The sequence below is a fragment of the Aythya marila genome (genome assembly GCF_965140915.1).
Source record: "Aythya marila genome assembly, chromosome: 3".
Classification (NCBI taxonomy): domain Eukaryota; kingdom Metazoa; phylum Chordata; class Aves; order Anseriformes; family Anatidae; genus Aythya; species Aythya marila.
Window position 1 is genome coordinate 34,922,075 of NC_139044.1, and position 22,781 is coordinate 34,944,855.

General features: G+C 33.3%; 1 protein-coding gene across 1 annotated transcript in view; it reads right to left on the reverse strand.

The window, feature by feature from the left end:
• The window catches only part of KIF6 (kinesin family member 6), a gene marked incomplete at both ends in the record, with an annotated part of 170,796 nt that overhangs the window by 147,730 nt on the left and 285 nt on the right, over positions 1 to 22,781 (reverse strand). The window contains 3 exons of the mRNA XM_082758077.1: positions 3,719 to 3,866; positions 18,984 to 19,058; positions 22,110 to 22,219. Coding sequence (XP_082614203.1) covers positions 3,719 to 3,866; positions 18,984 to 19,058; positions 22,110 to 22,219 — 333 coding nt within the window. The remainder of the gene's footprint in view (positions 1 to 3,718; positions 3,867 to 18,983; positions 19,059 to 22,109; positions 22,220 to 22,781) is intronic.

Consider the following 22,781-nt stretch of genomic DNA (forward strand, 5'->3'; position numbering starts at 1 on the left):
TACATAGAGATACAAACTTTCCATTTTAATTCAATAGTTATTTCCTGTGTGAGTTTTTTTATTGATAGTGACAGATCACTATTTCAAGGGATAGTGTTTAAAAAGATACACTACAGATGGTTGGAAAAATGTAGTAGGACACTGTTCAAACAGGAAGCTGTAGAAATCATAACAATTTCTGAACAATAAATTAAAAAGAAGCTATTAAAAACAGAGGGGTTGATTTGCCTCTCATTTTGGGAAAAAGCTTTGGTTCCTTGGTTCCAAACCTCACTGTCTCACTCCAAGTAAAATTTTAAAAAAGGTCTTGCTTTTTTTTCTTTGTCCCTGAATTCACTTCGTCCTGTTCCATCCTATCCAGGGATGGGATAGGAAGCAGATGACTCTTCTGCTACATCAGCGCTTTCTAAAGCGTGGTTATAGATAAAAGGAAATTAAACAAGGGAAAGGTATGAAAAAAATAAGGCAAGACGAAACACCAAGAGTGGTGCTTTAAGAAGCACCAAGAACAAAAACGTACAAAACAAGAATATAGAAGCAGGCAGACAGAAATACCACTGGAGGCACAACTAAGTAGAGCTTTTCCTCCAGAAAAGGGTCTGAAAGTAGGAACACAAATATATTTATTTTTGTTAAAAGTATGTGCTGAGAACAAAGCAAAAAAAATCGTTATTTTTTCATTCTATTTTGTTTTTATTACATAAGCAGTGTTGGACAAGGACGTGGCTGCGTTGACACTGTATATTCCTTGTAATTGCCAGATCACCCTTGTCACTTTCTGCAACAAAGTTCTTGAGGAGGTCGCATGAGTGCAGCTGGAAGTCTAAGGCAACATGATCAGCCTGCTTTTTCTCAATTCAATTCATAGAAGAACAAACCTCCGTGTACTTGCAATATGCTATGTAGATGTACCTGCCAACACCATACTTTGAAAGAGACAAGGAAACTACTCAACATTTTTAACCCTTACTCACATAGGGCATGCACATGAGACTGAGACATAACCCCTTATGAATAAGAACTGGCAACCAGTATTAGGTGAATGACAGAGTACAAAACTACCATATTTCATGCTGTCATTGAACATCAATGAGTTATATTAACATCAAAAATATTTAAGTTTAATTAAATATCTTTGTTAAAATGTGAAAATTAATCATAGGCCCGGTGGAATAAATGAACAGACAAAACATATTATACCAGATTGAAAACACATTTCTCTCCTTTTCACTTTGCTTCCTATGGTTGTAAGATAACGATCGACTGTGTTTGGTCACGTCACTATTACACATAATAAAATAAAATGTAGTATCTTGTAAACATAACGAACTATCATCAGTGTGCTTATTGATGACACATCCTTTTCGTTATTCACTCATTTCATTGCATAGAAATGTCGAACAAATTATTCTACAATATTTTGGCTAGAAGTAAAACACACATGCATTCTTTTAGGAAAACACTGTGTTGCCTAGAATACCATCAGTTAGTTATTACTGCTTTGCACAGTTCCCTTATATATGGCAAAATTAGGATGTGTTACTTACACTTTTCCTCCAACCTGTAGGCTGCATGTCAGTTGGAAGACATTAGATTCAGAACATCTAAATTAATTTTAACTTCATCATTCATTTAGAAATGTTATCGCTAACATCTTACATGAGTTCTGGAAGTTTACCAGTTGGGAAGTATCATTTACTAATTACAAAAAGGAACTTAGATAATAAGGAATATTTCAGGTAAATTTTTCCATTTGTATTTATTTGTTTTTATTATTGCTCGTAGGTGTTGAGACATTGCAGTATATTTGTAGCATTTTAAACGTCACTATTACCTTCTTTAAAACTCAATTGTTGCCAATTTTTCTGTACATAAATAAATAAGCTGCCAAATTAAATTTCATTTGTCATTTCTGAGCACAATAAACACACAAGAATCATACAGTTAAATTATGGTCATGTGTCTCCCTCTCTCAAGTTTTGTCTCCATGGTACAATGAATTTTTTGCACAGGAGGTAACAGTTTTTTTTTTTTTTGATTCAAAGAAAAAGAGTACAAGATTTCAGATTCAGTGGGCTACAATTGTCAGTTTAGTTAATTTTTAAGGACAACTATTACACTTGTAGTTTTTGCAAAGGAATTTTAAATTTGTGTAATCACAAAACTACTTTGAGACTCACTATTGTTTCACTCCCCACTTCTGCTGGGGAGTTGCTTCAGCAACTACAGTTGCTGGAACAGACAATTCACACTATTCATTTTTACATCACTGGATTCACCTAAAAAGTAAATTTATAGCTCCTAGGTTTGGTTTTACACTAGAGGCGTACGTTTCATCCTAACAGTTATGTTAAATTCAGCAATCAAACAACAGTGGCACTGAGCAACTGGCAGGAAAATCCTCTGTAGAGTATTTGAAAAAATGAACAGAAAAACATTAAGAAATAACTGGGACAGAACTCTAACACTCAGAAATAGTGTAAGATGAGGGAAAAAAAAAAAAAAAGGAACAGACAGAAACATACAATTATTTCCAGTAGTTACTACTGCTGAACCCTTTTTTGTGAAACCGAATCCATATTTATACAGGTGGAGTGACTATTTCTCCACTAGAAGTGTCAAGTGTAAAGCACATGCAAAACTCGTTTTCAGAATACAATTTATTACATTTGAAAGTGTTTTTCTAGTCACTGTTAACTAGTATTTATGTAGTGATACTGTTTTAAAAGCAGACTAAAGTTTTCTTTTTGTTTTGAAAAAAAAAAAAAAGAAATTCCGAATAACTACAACAATAATAATAAATATTCATGACATTTTGAGTATTTACATGTTTACTTGTGCATATATTATGTATTTTTACATACATTATGCATGTGTAATTATGTTAAGATGTGGGCTTAACATATAGCCACTTTCCAGCCAACTGCATTGAATGACTCAGATTATTAATATTAATATTATATACAGAAAAACATTCCATACAAGTGCGTAATTGAAGTTGAAGGGAAAACAGCTGACAAGGAAAATTGACACAGATAACTAAACTATTCTATTCTCTTTTGAATCCTACATCACTGACTTGTATTTTTTTCATAACTAGATGTATCTAATATTATCATTCTATATTTTATCTAATAAGTTAAACACAAACATCCAAATATACTGAATATTTATAAATTTTTACTATTCATTTAACTATTTTACTGTGAGCATCGCTCAAGCACAAATATATTAGGTAACAAAGAGTGAAAAACTCCGTCTTTTATACAATATTGTTGGTTTAGAGTTGCGTAGAAGTCAGAGCAATTTTTATATAATATGCATGTAATGCAATGCATACAATATAAAAAACAGAGCAGAGGAGTGAATATAGGACAAGTAGAGCAGATTATGTGATCTGAACGTATATTGCACCAAGTAAAAATAGCGTGGTTTTAAAAACTAGAAAAAAACAACTTCACTCATGCCCATGATTTTTAGTCTACTACAATGAAGCACATAACCAACACTACTAGCAATTTATTATTGCATAACGTTTCATGCCAAGTTAGATACTTTATTCAGCACGTCTGAAGCAATAATTTTAGGGCTTCCTCTAACACTATTATAAAAGCAGCTATTTGCAATATAGCTACGTATTAAAGTATAAACTAAAGTATATAAAGAATATTAAGTATAAACTAGACATTAAAAATAAACAGAAAACATTGTCCCATACCTTCTGCAATTGATCAAAAATGTAAGATAGAGTCCTAGGAATGATGCCTCGATCACTGTAACGTTCAGCTCCTCCTGTGATCGTAAAAGTTTTGCCACTGCCTGTCTGACCATAGGCAAAGATAGTACCATTATATCCTGCCAAAGCACTACAGAATGGTAAGAAAGATAAGAGAATTAGTATCTATGGCATAATTTATTTTCCACGATCAACTTTGTACAGAAACAAAATACAATTTACAGTAATTCTCAAATATATAGAAACTGTCTAGTAATACAGGATCACTCTTCATACTATTTATTCTAGATTCAAAAGGATTTACATCACCTGAAATGACATTCAGATGTGATAGTCTTTTTTCCACATTTCTTACTTGAAGTAAGGCCTAGCAAAAGTCTAGTTAAAATATTTTTCTCTGTAAATCATCATACTCATGATTCCCTTCAACCTGACTTCCAGCAAACAGTAGATAAGCTTAAGAATAGTGGTACAGCTGCGGAAGGAAATGTCAGATTTGGCTGTAGCTGACATGGAGCTCATCAGCCATGACAGACCAAACAGAACTTTCATGTTATGACAGAACATATATGGTCCTGATTTTGTGTTAAAAGCTTTCTTTATTGCAACAAACATAAAGCAGCCTCCCAAACTGTGATCTAGATTCCACTACTAATAAATCAGTGTAATTTGAAGGAATTATACAGCATTTATTTTCTTAATATATGGCAAAGTTTCTTGTACCATTTATGAAAAGAGACTTGCATTTTTCTCAAGTCAGACTGCTTTGATGGGCTGACATGAACTACATGTATAAATACATTTCATTTCCCCTTGATATTAAAACTAAAATTTCATGTATACTTTTAAAATTTCTATTGATATTTATAGTTGACTATCAGGTGCTTCCCTTGTACAGCTGTCTCAAAAGATACAATTACTAAAAATCTTTTGCCACATTTCTGAGCCTGTTTCTTGTTAATTATCGTAAAGTACCCTGACCTTGAAAAATATTTAAAGTTTTCTAACTTCTTATATTTCACCCTGTTCACACACCATATATATATACACACACACACGTTATAAACAACAAAGTATAAGTGATAAAATACAATTATTTTGAATTTTCACTTCTCTGTAAGGAAAAAAGACCAAATAAAATTCTCAAAAAATATTAGAATTACGAATTAGTGATGAAATCTGTTACTGACTGTAATATTCAGATGGCTAACTAAACCAGAAGTCACAATAGCTTAAAGAATATAAAAAAGTCAGATTAGAGCACATCAGACTTTCCTTCCTTTCAGCAGCCATCATTTACAAAACTTTTCCTAAATTTATGACTCAGATATTTTCTACAATTTCAGTATATCTTGAAAAAATATATGTAGGAAGTATGTGAAAATACATGAAAGAAAGTAAGAAAAAAATCAAAATATGTTTGAAAAGGCATGAAGTAATCCATAAGGAATTGTTTTCATGATAAAGCTTATCAGAGGTAAAAATCTACTTTCAATTTGATTTACTATGCTTAAGGACCTACTAATTTTGCATGAAGAAAGAGAAAGGCTAAAATTACTCTTTCACATTTGGCTTATAAATGAAAAGGGGCAAACAAGCCTTGCGTAAGAGAAAGAGAACAACATATAGATAGCTGCTGGTCTGGCGCCACAAGACATGCCATGGCTCCCCAACATATTAAAGTTTATTTAAAGGCCTGCGTAGTTGCCAAATTACTTATTTTAATCCATTACAGTAGGATGACAAAGAAAAAAGCAGAAACATGCTGAAAGGAACTACAGCCATCTGCTCCCAAAGACCAAACTGCCTAAAGGCAGAGTATACATAGATTTTAGATTCCAGATGTTACAAATCAAAACAAGCATTACTAGAAAACACCTCATTCATTTATCTTAAGAATTTATAGTGCCCACCACCATAGTATCTGAACACTGAAGACAGTAATGAGTTGTCAGAAGGTAGGGGGTATCAAAAGAACCTCAGAGATGGCAGGTTCAAAACAAGCAAGAGGAAATGATTCTTCATGCAAAATGCAGTTAAGCTACAAAACTCTTTGCAATGGGATGTTGTGGATGCTAAAAGTTCACACAGGCATCAGCAGAGACTAGATTATTTCCTGAAAAAGAAATCCTCTGGTGGCTAATACATACAGAAGTCACCTCTGTTTCAGAGAGTCTCTACATTAGAACTGACTAGAGGCTAACAGAATATTTCCTAAAATAGGAAATAGTAGCTCTACATGTTTACCTTTTTTTTTTTTTTTTCCCTGAAACACTGAGAGTCACTGTGAGAGATAATACACTAGGTTGATGACACTTTGGTCTAACTCAGTACAGTTGTTCTTCTGTTTTTACATCTCTGTTCTTTGGCTCTCCTAGATCTTGCATTTTTGGTCTTACTCCTCCTCTTTAAGGTTGTTAAAGGTATATTTTTTCAATTACTATGACATGGCTCCTGCAGAAAGCTGTATTTTACAATGTGTGCCAAAATAAAGAGTGGTAAAGATGTGGCTGCAAACCATTAACTTGAGGTCCCACTTCTTCACAAAAACACCATTAGGATCACCACACATGTAAACATAGGATAAAATGTCAGATTACATATGTTATCAAAACACCTACAAAAGCCAGTGAGTTTAATTGATTCATGTATATATTGCAGTGTATCAATGCAGTTCTGAACTGTTTTCCAGAAAACATTCTAAGGTCAAATATGTGAACGGATCAATGTCAATAATATATTGCTGTAGTATAATGCAATTATAAGAAATATTAATATTGCATATATGGATTATGAAGGTGCTGGCTATGAATACAGTGCTGAGTTCCACTTTAAAATCCAAGGTGAAAGTCTCTCTATATACTATATAGGGTGTGTATATATATATATATATATATATATATATATATACACACACATACATATATATATACACACATATATATATACACACATATATACGTATATATATGTATATATATACACACACACACCCTATATAGTATATATACTTGTGTGTGTATATATATATATATATATATATACACACACACACAAGTGTATATACACACTTTATAAGGTATACAGAGCCTAGTATATAATAGTACACATAGTATACAGTAATATTGTATACATAGTATATACTGTGTATATACATATATAGAGAAACTTTCATCTTGGATTTTAAAGTAGTATGTACTACATATACATATAAATATATAAAACGCATTCTGTCCAGATTTGCAGCACTCATTTCTTTCATTCAGAGCACATTAAAACTGTCAAGGAACAGTCACAGAGAATAAAGCTTATGAACTAAGCAGAACTAAAGGTCATTTCTACACATACATATATGTTTATGAATGAATAAAATTAAAAATTGAAGATGTAACCACAAACACGTATGTAATATTCTGTATACTAGTCAAAACTTTGAATGTCTCATCATTATGAGATGATAGGAAAAGAGTTTATTTTCTACACAGCATCCACCAAGAATTGAATCCATAATTCAAAAGGATCCTTAAAGATTCTCATCTGCAAATTAAAGCTGCTGTCCCTTTACAGTATTGGACCTGATTCTCTACTAGAAAAGGCTGTAGAGCATCAACTGCTCTTTTCTGACATTTCTGCAAAATCTATACTCACCTAGGCAAAGCATGTGTCACACATCAGATGCTCTGAACACAAATCCCAAAACTTTTTTAAACTTAGCATTTCAAAGTAAATGGCTTGATATGGTTATTGATGGCAATATTCTGAAGGCTTCAAAATATGCATACATAAAAGATGTACTAGAAGGATAGTTTCATTCATACTCTGTCCACAACATCCAGAACCGCCCTGTACCACAATGTCCAAAACTTTATATTTTTTTCCCCCCTCCAGGAAGCTGAGTTTTAGCATAGTTAAAGATACACTTTATTGAATAAACTGTCTCTTAACTACTTCAAACAAAACACATCAAAGACATATAATCCAAGGAGAAGCTTTGCTGAAAAGATCTTTCAAGAACTTATGCAATGTTGTACAGCTCCCTGTTCACAAGTTCATGAACTACTTCCAGACACATTAGCTAAAATATTGTTGGAGAAATCTGTCTATGGTATATTACATCAAAGTTGCTCCTGTTGTGATTGACAGAGTTCCTGGAGGGTCATCTTTTTTTTCATAATAAATATCCACCTCAGTATGGCCCACTATAGAGGGTAATAGATTTTAAAATACAATGACCAAAACTTGTCAAAATTGTACCTTTGTTTCACTGTGTTAGCAAATTCAGATTATTCATTTTTCTTACATGCTAGAACATGCAGGCATGCATTTGTAACACTTTGGTAAATTTAGCCTTCACTACAAGAAGATAAAACACTAGGACAAAACAAGGAAGTATTAGTGAACCAACAAGAAAATTGTTGATAGTATCAACAGCTAATACCAATTTTAATGAAATAATGACATGAAGTGTGGGCAAGCAACCCCTAATCTTTGAAGGAATATTGTTTTACTATAGCCCTAAGTCTTTTTTTTTTTCTGAAATACTATTTTCAATGTAATTATATGTTCACTTCAAGATGATTTTAACATGGAAAAAATATCTTCTCTTACATTTTACTCTAAGAACTGAATAAATCTGTTCTAGTTAAGCACTGAAAAACTGCTGTTGGTTTTCATAATTACAAAAGCTTGTGCTTGACCTTACAAAGTTAATTAGCAGCATTTTTTAAACACAAATATGTCCTCCTTATACCATGCAATTGAAATCACACCTTTTTTCCAAAGGAAAGGTAGTTTAAGCACACAACTGACTAAGGAGATTAACTTGACCACACTACTATATGCTTAGTCATATATTATGATGGTAACACAATTTATCATGTTGTCATGGGAAAAGCAAAACATTTTCAAGTTCTACCTGCAACCTGTGACACGCTACTGTGAAATTCTTCCACAATAACAATCTTTGAGACAGAAAAGGTAATACTTTTCAATATTTAAAAAAACAGAATGCTGAAATAACCAATAGAGGTTTAGAAATTACACTGAGAAAGATTCCTCTGAAGTATTATATAACAAGACCATGAACCAAAGCTCCTTCCAGTCAATGACCACCTTTTCAATAATCTCACTGAGTTCTAGGTGAGGTCCTCACTGTGGGACAATTTGATGCAATTTGTTTTTGCTAGTGTAGATACCTAAACCCACTACAGTATTTAAACATATCTGCCATGTATCAGAAGCACCTCTGATACTTTAAGAACTCCCAATATGCATTCTACAAAAGTTTTAATAATTTTTTTTCCATTAATTTGGAATAGTCTTAATTTTAATACTTGTCTTGCTTTGGAGAAGAGACATAAAAAAAAAAGTAAGAAGCAAGCTGAAGAAAATGTTCCTTAATTATTCCATTTTCATTACAACCTTAATACTGTTTAATTGTCTTAAATCTGCTATACAAAAGCTTATGTAACGACACCTTCTCAAGAAAACAAATTTTGGCTTTATGGAAATGGAGTTATAACATATTTTGTCTTCTGCCCTTTGGACTTCAAGAAACTGATGGGAAAAAAAGTCACTGATAGAATATTGAACTGGTGCTGTTTTAAAAAATCCCTTATCAATGGCAAGACAGTCATTAAAAACCCATAGTGTAGAGAAAAAAATAGTTGATATGAAATGGCCATTATAAATAGCATTGTTTAAACCATTGCTATAACACTGTGCCTGAAACTATATGGTCTAACGACATAAGAAAAAACAGATAGTTTAAAGAGAGGTAGTGTATTTTATTAGACTAGATTATATATATATATATATATATATATATATATATATATAAATAGATTATATAATTGTGTGAAAACAAGACTACACTCGATGCTTCAGTGAATTACTGCTTTTCTGATTATATTAAGGGACCCCGCCTCTTCCCTTGTTAAGCAAAAGCTGATGGTATAAACTCTGTACCAATTATCACTCTTCTTTGTAATACAAACTGATCTATGAATGTAGTTAAAAGAGAGCAAGGCCACATCATCTTTTTCCTCAAGTTTTCTTACTCAGTTATTAGTGAACTTAAGCTTTCTAACATAGTCATAATTAGCGGAAATTTAAAAACTGTGCACATTAAGAAATTAACTTTTTGTTAAAATATCAATTTAGATCCCTGTTTAAATATATTTCTGTTACAAAGATATGTACTGACATTTTCAGTCACTCAGCAGACTTACCTCATGCCTGGAAGATGCGTAATTCCTAAATGAAAGGCATGATACGGAAGTCTAACTCATACAAGCAATTGTACTTAAATTGATAGATCCATTATGTTTACAACTGGTTAACATTCCTTAAGCGAAAAACTCCTCAAGCAGGAGCTTGACAATTTATGGGTAGTTACAGCAGTTCAAAATAGCATTTAGTACTTTGTCCTTAAGTATCTGAGACAATATAAAGAGTGGCATAAAACCCTGTGACAGCAGACAGAGGTTGAAAGCAGACTGAGGTTGTTTTGTTGTGGTTGTTTTTTCTGGGTACATTTTGTTTTAATTTACCATGATGATCATTTGTTCTATTTAAAGTTTATGAACACAGAACTTTTCATTTGTTTCTGTGCTCATTGTTAATATGACTGCAGGCTGGTTTATGCCTAAGCATAACAAAGAAGTCTGCTTCCTCTGTTGTTACACCGAGTATATTTTGTTGAATCAAACACAACAGTTAGCATGAAACTACAAGATTTAAAAAATAATAATAATAAAATGAACTGTCAAATGAGTTCTGTGTTCAGTTTTGGACTACCCAGTCTAAGATGGATGCTATAAAGAAACTGAAGAGAGTTTGACAGAACCAAATTTGTTCAGGTTGGAGCACATAACTCAAGGGGAAGCTTGAGGAAGCTGTTTTTGTCAGTATGGAGATTAGAAGACTATACATGTACCTAATTGTCATCTTCCATTACCTAATGGATCATCACGAAGAAGAGACTTACAGTGGTAGAACAGTGGTCACAAGATGTACAAGAGGAAATTCCAAGTGGGTATAACAAAAATGTTCTCCACAGTAAAAGCAGTTAAGCCCTGGAACTGGTGCCCAAATGGGTTGTAGAATCCCTATCTCTGGATATTTTCAAAGCTCTCGTGGGTCTGAGCAACCTGATCTAACTCCAAAGCTAGTCTTGCTCCACTCAGGAGACAGAACCAGATGACCTACAGAGATCCCTTCCAACCTAATTATATGAATTTAAGAGAGTACGTTAGCAGTAGGCATAATTTACACAAAATCATCATCAGTGGAAGGAAAATGTAAACAGTCCTTACCAATCCCTAAAAACATGCCAAAACTCTGCTTTAGTTAAGATCAGTCTCAAAGCATCAGTTTATAACCACCAATACGACAACCTTTCTCAGGGAAGTCAGAATATTTTGATTCCTTTTTTGTTACCCCAAAGCTCAATTCACTACAAAAAAGCTGAGGAAACAGTGCTGACTTTATTTTCAAACTTTTGACATTAGCAGATATTAGAGAAGAATGCTGAAATCTCTTCTTGGCAATTGGTGGATGAAGCCTATCTGGAACACCAAAAGCCATCACAGCAACACAGAAGACGAAACCTAAGCATAAAGATTTGCCTGCTCTGACACTTAATTTCTATGGCAAGGCATACCTTCCAGTCTTCAAAGGGATTAGAAAGATCACAGACAAAGATGTGTTTAAGACATCTGTCATTTTTATTATTATTTTGCTTTAAAATGAAAAAGTTCAAAGTGAAAGGTTTTTACTAAGTCTATAATTTGAATAAATAAAAAAAATATTTAAATGCTCTAATGAGAAGGGGCCTTATTAAATAAAGACTAAATTCTGTGAGTGTTTATATATAAATAAGAGAAATGCCTCGGAATCAGAAACAAATCACAGCTTTAAAAATTAATTACTTTGCTTTTACTAGTTTATTTCAGATTCCTACTATTATTTTAACCTGAGTTCTGAAACTTCATTTTAAGTGACTGGTAATGTAAAGGTAGGTGGTCATTCAACAGGTATGAAAACATTAGAATACTGAAAAGAGTGGAAAACACTTTGATCTTTATATTTTGTAAGCCCTCAGTTCTTGCTGCCTTAAATATTTTACCAATACCGCTCTTTCCTTCTTCCTGTCTCAGAAAACTTTAATTCACAATAATTTTACACATAAAATAAATATATAAACATATCAGTATAACCCTAGCAAAACCAGCTCACAGACATGGTATTTATAATAAAAAGAAGAACAAATTTGATTTGCAGGATCTGGAAAAGCAGTTTTCAGGGAGGATTTGTCTTTACAAAAATTCGGCATTTAGGTATCTTCTATCATTTGGAACTCAGATTAAATTTCTATTTAGTTAAAATAAACAAAGCATCTCAGAATGCCTTTTTTTCCCTTTATACTTTTGCCAGATTTATGAAACAAATCTGCTTTGGTAATGCCTCATATTTCAAAAATAACACCAATTTCCAAATGTGCATGTAACTGTGTTTCTGAGACCCTGGTACAAGCGTTTCCTCAGAATTTTCAAAAGAGATTTCCTAAGATAGCAAGCTGTGATATAATTTCCTATTTTAACTGAAATTCTTAAATATATTTAAAACTTCACCCTAAGCACTGCAGAAGATAAGTAACACAAATATACTCTTGATCAAACCTATCAAATTGTAGCCTACAATAAGCAACATTCTTGAACAAGTCTGAACTGCAATTTAAGTCAAAATAAACAGGACTAATAGCTGTTTGAGATGGAACAATGAAGTTTTTTGTTTGTTTGTTTACTTTTTATTGCCTCATACTTGTAAACACTTTCAAGAACTACAACCATTCCTGCTCCAATTTCTCAATTTAGGGGATGTTTTAAGCTATTTTTATTTCTAGCTTACAACCAACAATTAAGTGTCCTTTTACTGTATATGGATTCTATTGGTTATTTTTGTACCTAAGCCACACTAGCAATAATACAGCTGTGCTGCATGCCTGAGTGCAGGTTAGCCAAGCCACTGTATCACAAACACACTGGGGTCAAAGTAACTACTTGGTCACAGAAGCCTACCATTTAATTAATAAACAATGACCACCCTCCACAAAATCCACAAATAATACAATTTAATACACCTTACCAACATTTCAGGAAAACAAGAACAAAAACCACAACAAAACAAACTAACCAAAAGCAAAGAAATGAAAGCAAAACAACTACTACTAAATCACAGTTATTTTCCTAGGCATTCTTCATTTAATCATATTAGCATGAAGATTTAAAAAGTCTTTATGAAAATGCCAGCTTTGATGCTGTTAGTAGCTGTTGTAAAGTGATTTTAAACTGGTTAGGGAGACATTGTGCCAGGACTAAAAAACAGGTACGTGACTTGTATCACATGGATCTTCCAGGATTTTAATTATTTGATCATTTTGCATCGTGACTTAAATGAGCTGACATTTTATTGACATCTCAATACTAAAACTGTCTTCATGAGCTCACTGTATTGGAAGCAATTATTTTTTCCAATTATGACACTCAACAACCTGTTGTACCAGCCAACACTATCTACAGTGCAGAAGCAACACACTGCATCTGATTAAAATAAAACCAAAAGCAAAGGGGAGGACAGAAGAGAGAAGGAATGCAAGTAAAAATAGTGGAGAAACAGCATCCTATACTTTACATGTATCCAAAAGACTTGTGAAAAATACTCAATTCAACAGTTCTTTCATTTGTATGAGAATGCTTAAAATTAACATGAGCCCTTGAAGATCTGACATTTGTTTTAAGAAACATCTGTCATCCTTAGTTGAGGATTTTTTGGTGCTTAATGTTTTTATAAAATATTAAAAAAGTGGTCTAGATGGAATACACTGGGCACTTCCTATTCCTTAACACTAACAAATTTTTTTTTTTTGATTTCCATAGGGAGCATAGCTGAATTTTGTTAGTCTACACCAGATTAATATGGTAGCCAATTACTGCTGCTATTTTTGAGGAGTCTTGGCCTTGAATACTCCTTTCAGAAAGGAAATTACTTCGTATCACAACAGGCAGATTTCTAACATGCTACCTGGATATCTGACATCACTGAGTTAAAAGTGGACTGTCTTGATAACAGCAAAATTTGTAAGTGATCTGTAAATTGCTTGTTCATCATAAAAACAAACACTTAAGCAAATGTTGTCTCACAATCTATGATCATTTCATTCCAAGATTTGATGTTTCCTTTAACTCTCCTACTCAAGCTACATAACTAACTTCTCCACGTTTGTATTGCTCAGAAGAGAAGACTACGCATGGAAAACATAGCATGTTACATCTCCTGGTTAGGGTCAGTCAGTTTTAAAGGACTATCTCCATAAACTCCTTTTGAAATTGCATCTATTCTGAAGACACTTATTAATGCAAGACACCTTTTTTAATGCATATATCTATAAAAATCTAGTAGGCAGTAATGTGGAAAAGCACTACACAAGAAAGAAGTGAAGTGAATGTATATTACTGATGATGCTATTTTTATTTGCCAGTATTTTCAAATACAGCCTTGAAATATAGACAGCCCACACAAATTGCTCTTTTCTGAGACGACTTAACTTTCTTTCTCTCATTCCTTGCTTATAATTAAGACTAGTCAGAGACTTGAAATAACTCAAACTGATGCAACTAAGAGTGGAAATAAAATACTTCGCCCTTCTTGTAAGGGAGCATTAGCATTTCCAGTAGAAGAAATTTCATATGGGAGAAGACTGTGTATCAGAATACAGTTTGGTGGGACAGGGACATAGATGAATTAATGTATATAGGCATTTCAAAATCTTGCTTAGGTAAGATGAATCCAAATAAGAAAGTTTAGTCTGAATTATGTTCCTTAGAAGATGCACTATGACCCCAGTGAAGCACCAGGAGATATAGGTAGGGAAGCTATTATCTACTTCAAGTCTCATTAAAAAAAAAAAAAAAGTGCATAATTTGACCCCTCAAAAGAATGAGTCCTATACTTTTTTTTGAAGTTTAAATTTATTCAGAAGAAAATATCACTAAGTTTCCTGATGCAAAACAATGAATATCCAATTTGATGGCAATTTCTGGCTATTACATAATAAATAATTATGCCTCTTTTACTTTTTGCTCTCCTATTACACATTTCCTGCAATTATATTTTGATTTATTCCTGAAGATAGTTTCAATACCATTAGTTGTAAGAGTACAAGCTGTTTTAAATATCTGACATGTTGCATGTGTCCACATCCAATATAAGGTCCACATTACAAGACTACAAATTGCATCAGATTTGGAAGCATGAAATAGTCTGCAGTCTACATAATATCAAAGGAATACCCCCACTAATTCCACATTCTCTTTGCTAAGTGAAATTCACATTAAGGTACCATATATGAAAAGGGCTTCTATTAGAAACATAAAGAAAATGTTCCCATTGCCATAAAAAGATGCAAATATATGGCTTTTTAACTGTCCCAAATAATTAGCTTTAAAAGTAATGAAGAACCATAAAAACTCAGAAATAAGAGCCTACATTATCTAAGAATCTTTGTATTTCTTGTACTCTGTTACATTCAATACAAGAGGCCACAATTTATACAGAAACATTTCATTTGGAAAAAATAAATTATATATTGAAAAATCTTGTAAATTCAGTCAGATTTCACGTTTCAAGGAATTTCTCATCTAAGAGTTCAAATTACAGAGTGATTATTAATATAAAACCCTACTGAAGTCTGTGAAAGTAAAACAAATCCAGCATTAGTCTGAATTAGACAGTCAAAAGTAACGTATAGTTTGAGAGTAAATTAGCATCCTCTTTACTGACTGAAGTTCCATTAATTTGAAGAAACTTGCAGAGAGATTATTTTCCTTGATTACCTAGTAAAACATAAATCCCTGAGGTGTTAGAGAGAGAAGGGGCAAAAAAGAACAGCAAGTCCAAATACTTTTGTTATATTATTTTATTCACAGACTTACACACGAAGAAAGGAAAATTATAATAACAGAAAAACAAAGGAGAAAATTCTATAAGCATACTTAGTATAGATAGTAATGTCCTGGTTTGGTTTATACTCTGTGGCTTTGCATTTCAAGACAATCTAGCAATTCAAATGTTTTCCAAACATTTTAAATTACTGGTAAAGTATTTTCTAAAACTGCTAAGAAATGCATTACAAAATATAGTCAACATTATTTTGCATAAAAAACATTATATTTTTACTGCATTTTCTGTATGAATAAGCAGCAGAATGGAAAAAACAGAGTAAAGGGAAATAGGTTGTATATACAAACAGCAGTTCTTAAGATAAATATAGAACACCACAAGAAACTTCAATGTGCAGCAACAAGAACATTATCATGGAAGCTGTAAGACTTCTAAAAACACAACATAGGTGACTACTATTGGGCTAGAAATATTTTGGCTGTCTCTAATTTCTATGATTATGCCTAAAAAGAAATATTTTGATATTATTCTTTAATAAGCCAACACAAATTATCAGTCACATCAGAACTGAAAACAAAACTGAAAAGCACTAAGATTTTCCACATAATTTGATTGTATTCATCATCATGATATTTGAAGCACTATGAGAAACTTGGTTCTGTTGTTGAACTAGAGCAATGCTTAACTGTTAGCAAACTATAAAAGGATGTTATTTATTTCCTCATCTTTTGAGAAAGTCGAAGAGCTAGTTCTGCCTCTTAAAGTTGGCTCTGCACAAAAAAATAAATAAATCAAGAATACAAATTTAAAATGAAAAGGAAAGAACAGGAAGAAGGAAAAAATGAAACCAAATAAGAGATGACTCAAGCATTAGCAAAATAGAATAATAATAATAAAAAAATAAAGCAAATCACATGCTTATAATGGTTAACAGAGACTGCCACTTTTGACTGAAAAAGTAAATTAAATGAACTAATGTCTGGTGCCTCTGTGAAACCACAGGCGGGATGACAATGTAACTGGATTTAGAGAGAAAAGTAGTGGCCCAACATCAAAGAAAGCAAATTTAAAAGGGAGGGGAAAGAAAAAAGTTGCATCCAGTTTTCATCCATCCAAGAACAAACTAGAAAGATTTTAGAGTCCTGGACACTGTATTGCTGTTTCTAGTTTAAGCCATGCCCAAGATTTCTTTTCTGAGCATTCAAGTGTGTAAATGAGTTTTCTCATCACTGTAAGCATGCATGGCGAAGAGCCTCAAAATGTCACTGAACTATTTCATTGATACTTTCCTGCTACTTTTCCCTGGCAATACGCAGACAAAAAGTATTTGCTTAAAGTAACTCCAACATCCAAAATGAATGTATTTTCAACAGTTTTTCCCTGGAAGAGAATATCAACTTAGAAAGAAATAAGAAAGAATGACAATTTTGTTATGGAAGTCTGGTCTATCAAAGTAACAGAATGATTCTCATTGTCCTCTCAATGGAAAGGAAAATTGAGTCATTTACTATAGAGTAAAATACATTTCAGCAACAATTAAGGACTCCATTAGGGAAGGAACATCATGACTACAAAGACATTTCCAAATATATATTTTTGCCTAAATAAGGGTAAAAAAATGAAGGTAAAGGATGAGAAACAGGAATATACTTCAAGTATAACCTAAAAACACAAGTAGCGTTTTCCTTCAACATTATCAGTAACAACAAACACGTTATTTTGAATGTTAGCCTTAACACCTTAACCTTCAGAGATGTCAACATTTTCTTGATTCAGTTAAGAATGTGTAATCAACTTTAGCGTTAAAGATAAAGACAGCTGTTTGGACATAATTTTATGCCTACGCATGATTAATTCAATAGTATTTATGTATTTAGAGTCTACAAAAAAAAATTAAAGTCTACATAATGAATCAAATAGATGAATAGAAATCCCATATCTGTCAACACTGAAATAAAGGAAAACACCACAAATTCATGTTTGTTGGAGCACTACACAGGTGAACTACAGCTGGAAAACTCTTCCATATTCTAGTGAACCATTCCAAATAAATAAATAAATAATGTCTCTAAAAAGTGTCTGTTACTAGCTAGCTTTGATACTATGAGTTTTAATGAGGATAATTCAATCTATAGTGTGCAACAAGGAGTTTTAACAGTTCTCTTTCCAAGCACAATTATACAAGATATAAACGTTTTTACCTTCAGTCATTGTTAAAGCCATAAATATTTTAAGTAAATGAGTTAACCAAAAACTATACAAGGTATAGTCAGGTATGCAAAGAAATACATTTTCCATGAAAGAATACAAAAAAAAAAAAAGTGTATTTATCTTATTCTAGTGAAGATTCAGTTTCACTGGCCCTTCATTTTCACTGTCAATTCCCTTCCTGTTTTATGTGGGAATTTTAAGCAGAAAATTGAGGGAAAAACAAGCATTTGAAAAAAAAAAATCAACAGGAAAACAAAATTATAAAGAGTTAAGCATATTTTTACACCCAGGGAACAACATGAGAAAGACCTAAGTATCAAATTGAGGATGTCTGTTTTCCTAAAGCAGAAAACTAGTACTGACTTCAGCAGTATGGACCTTAGGTGAATACAGAGAGTGGCACATTAGAAAATCCACCTGCTTGAGAGTGGCATTCAATCCACACAATGAGTAAGGAAACCTTCTACATCAGTTTTAAACACTTGCCTTTGCGAACTCTGAAATACAAGCATTGTTTGATTATAACATGGAAGAGAAAATATATACTGCAAAAACCATGGCCTTATACATTAGGACTGTAATAATGAGCAAAAATTGAAAATACCACCACAGATGCTGGTTCTTGGGTGTATCTACTTAATGAAACAGGGAGGTTATTTTTTTTTAGGCTTTCCCCTTTTGGGAGTTGAGCCAAACATCCTCCAAGGATCCCTTCCAATACTAACCATTCTGTAACTAATGGAACCATATAGAATTTATTTTTATTTTTTTATTTATTTTTTTTTTAAACTAATGTAATACAGTGAGTTTATATTATAGACAAGAACTAACTAGACATGAATTGCTATGCCTATGCAACAGGAGAAAACAGCAGCAGTACTACTCTAGGATTTTATGATGAAACCTTATCACACATACAATCTCCCAGATTCAGATATGTCAGTATTTAGAAAAATTAAATTATCAATACATTTTTACAACAATGAATCAAACACTTGATAGCTCTCCTCTAAGTCATACAGTGAAAGCGATTTTTGACCCTGTGTTACCCTGATCACTCGCAAGAACAACATACCATTCTGCCACTGGTCTGGCAATGCTGTCAAAAACCACATCTTGTTTTGCCTCTTGATCAAAAATTTTCTGAAATCTGAAAATATTAATCAAATAATAATTGCTCAGAATCTAAAAACACTGCTTGATTCATACATTTTTGTTTGTGTTTGTAACAGTCAATGTTTACATCATGAGGCTTACATAACTTAGTACAATGTTTTCCCTGTAGTCTTACCCAAAGCATGCTGTTGTACTATTGTATATAAATAGGCTGTACACAGTGCTGCATTGACAAGAACTACACAATAAAATCCTCTGATAAAATGATGTGGCTTAGAAAAAAAATATCTGTAATTTAGATCTATCAAGAGAATCAGTGTTTGTAACTGGCACCACACTGAAACCTGGATAAATAGATTACACTACAATTAAATAGAGTGTCCCACCAGCGTAGCCATGTCCAAATTCTCTCATAACTTGTTCCTTCTTTCTGTTGCATACTTACTGTAATCATCACAAGGAAATACTTAACTCATTTTTTTTATTCCTCCAATTCCTATACAAAATATCTGCAGTAGCCTTACAGAATCATAGAATATTTGATGTCACAAGAGCTCATCTTCTACAATTCCCCTGCTCAAAGGAGGGTCAACTAGAGCAAGATTCTGTCCTGTCAGGTATAGTTATCTCTATATACGTAGACTCCACAATATATCCAGGCAACCCATGGCAGTATTTGCTTACCCCCACAGTAAGAGAAGTTTTTTTTCTTATGCTTGAATGGAATTTCCCATACTTCAGTTTGTGCCCGTTAACCCTCACCTTGTTACCAGGCGCCACTAGGAAGCATACAGCTCCACCTTCTTTACTTTCCCTGATGAGATTGATGAGTCCCTTCAACTTTTCTTCTAGCAATTTCAGCCTCTTGTTATACATCAGATGCTCTGGTCCTTTAGTGATCTTTGTGTCCCTTTCCTGGGACTCAAAATTGGAAACAGCAATCTAGGTACTTTTCTGCAAGTCTGATTTCCATCCAGTCAACTACAAGCCTGTACTAGTGAACATGTTTCTTCCTCTCCAGGAGCGGGACTCAACATTTCCCTTTGCTGAACTTCATGAGATTCCTAGTGGCTCATTTCTCCGGCCACTCAATGTTCTTCTGAACAGCAGCACAACCAGGTTGTACATCAGCCACCCATCTCAGTTTGGTGTTGCATGCAAATTTGCTGAAGGTATGCTTGGTCCCATCATCCAGGTCATTAATAAAGATGTCAGATAGCATTGCACCCCCATATTAACTACTAACTAGTAGTTAGTACCACTAATGACTGGCATCCACCTGGACTTTGTACCCCCGATGACAACCCTCTGAGCCCAGCAGCTCAGCTCATTTCAGCATGCATCCATACAGGCTCCCTGCTGCTTCTGCTTCATTTCCTGGTCATTGGGATGGACAGTTCTTGAGCCTGAAGAAGGTGATCCTTGAAAGACAGCTGCCTCTCCTGGGCCTCTCTTCTCTCTAGGGCTGTGTCTCATTGGATTCTTTCAAGCAGGTCCCTGAACAGCCCAAAATTTGCTCTCACAATTTCCAGAGTTATGATTTTGCTTTCTGCCTTGCTCTCCTCAGGATCTTAAGTTTCACTATCCCATTGCCACTGCAGCCTCGATTTTCACATCCATGATCAGTTCTATATTTGAAATACAAGGTGCAGCAGTTCTTCTCACCCTCACTGGCTCTTTAACCAAGTTGCATGAAGTTTAGGAGTGAACATACTCCAGGAACTTCCTGTATTGCTCATGCCCTGCTTTGTTGTCTGTCCTATCTGGAACAGCGTATTCACCTAGAACTTCACAGGGTATATAGAAAGGTCCCAGGGATATTGGGTATGTAGAAAGGCAACATGGACTGCAAGGGATTATGCAGCATCTACATGTCAAACACATGTGATACATGAAATACAGAGGCATATATTCTATCCTGCTAACCCTTAATTAGGAAAGTCATTCGGAAAAAGGTGTTTGATTTCCATAGGAGAAAGTAAGAACAGAAGAGAATAATGTTTGAGCTGACTAGGACAGACTGTATGCAAACATGAGTTTTACAGAGAAAACAAATCCATAAATCCTTAATCCATAGCATCATTTTTGTATTGCCTTAAGGACAATAAGTCATAGTATTTCTCAAAACCCATCTCTATGGTTTTTAATAAATTATGAAGATTAAACAAAAAAAATCAGCATTCATTACAGCTGGCTTGGGCATCTGCAATCTAAGATAGTTTTGCATATAGTTGGAGAAGACAGTTCCTCACTTCCCAAGCAGAACAGATTTATTGTAAAGTGACATCAGGCTGAGCTACAGATATTAATCTGTGGCTCTTTTTTTTTTTTTTTTTTTTTAATAGTATAAACCAACAAATTTTCTTGATTTGATATTGAAAAAAAATAAATAACGGAAAGTTTAACTTGGAAAAAACATTCTCAACCTATTTATTAGAAGTAGTTATACATCTAGCTTTTTTCCACCAGCAGCATTTTAAAATCTTGCCTCTAAGCTTTCTGTCAAAAAGATAAAAAATATATTTGTTTGATAATACTGGTACTTATTTTCAGTTTCTAAAAATTGTTTACATTCTAGTACGATGGTTTTGTTTCTTTAACAATCTCTTTTGCTTTTTTTTTTTTGTTTTGTTTTTTGTTGTTTGTTTTTACACTGTTTTGGTTATGTTTGAGACATTGTTTTTAAACAGAGTGTTTAACATAAAGACATCTTTAGCCAGCCTATGCCAACTCATTAGGTCACAAAAAAACAACAGCCTTGCACTCAGTTTTCAAAGGCAAATTCAAAACAAGCTGTAAGAATGGAAGAACTGATAAATGAAGATGCAATCTTTGAAATCAGACTCAAATGTATAATGACATGCAATGGATAAGAAAAAAAAAAAAAAACCACACCAAAAAACACAACAAAACACAACTTCATCAAATATTATCACAATCATTCAGCTGTAGAACATAATACGGTGTATAGTATAAAGATACCTTTATATTAAAAATTAATTAAAACTTAATTTGGGGAATAGGTTTTTCATCTCATTCTATATGTCTACCTGAACCCCTACACAGAGATAAGGCTTGTACTTACTTGAACTTGTATTTCTCCCGTTTATTATTGACGAACCCATCTGCTAAATCATGCGGCACAATTATCTCCAGACTGGACACGGATTTCTCGTCATCATCAACTGAATAAATCTAGTAAGCATGGATGTGAATTAAAGTAGTTTTAGCAATGAAAGAGCACAGCCTTTAGGTGTACTATAGCTAATCAGTATTTCAAAGTACTACAGCAAAGTAGAATAATTCTCCCTACTTGAAGAGTCCTTACTGCATGTATTCTCCTTCAGCTACCATTCAACAAGTACATACCAACACTGACCTGTTTGTTGTCACATAAACCATACCCTAAGAAACAGAAATGTAGTCATGTTTACGTAACTTGCTTAATAAACCACTTCAATACCGGAGATGTTATTCACAAACAAAAAATGGCACCCAATGCAAATCCCTCCAAAAAAAAAAAAAAAAAAAAAAAAAAAAAAAAAAAGAGAGAGAGAGGAATAGGTTTGAAAAGATTATGACAGAAGGAACAGAGCTTATTTCAAATTGGAATGCGCTATTTCTGAGGGACACTTCCGTTATTTTTATTATTTCTTGCAATGACAGATAAGTACCGGGTGCTACTTATTCCCCTCCTTCAGAACAACGTTTAATCGTGTAAACTCTGTCACACACCAAAAGATTTCCCTGGGGAACC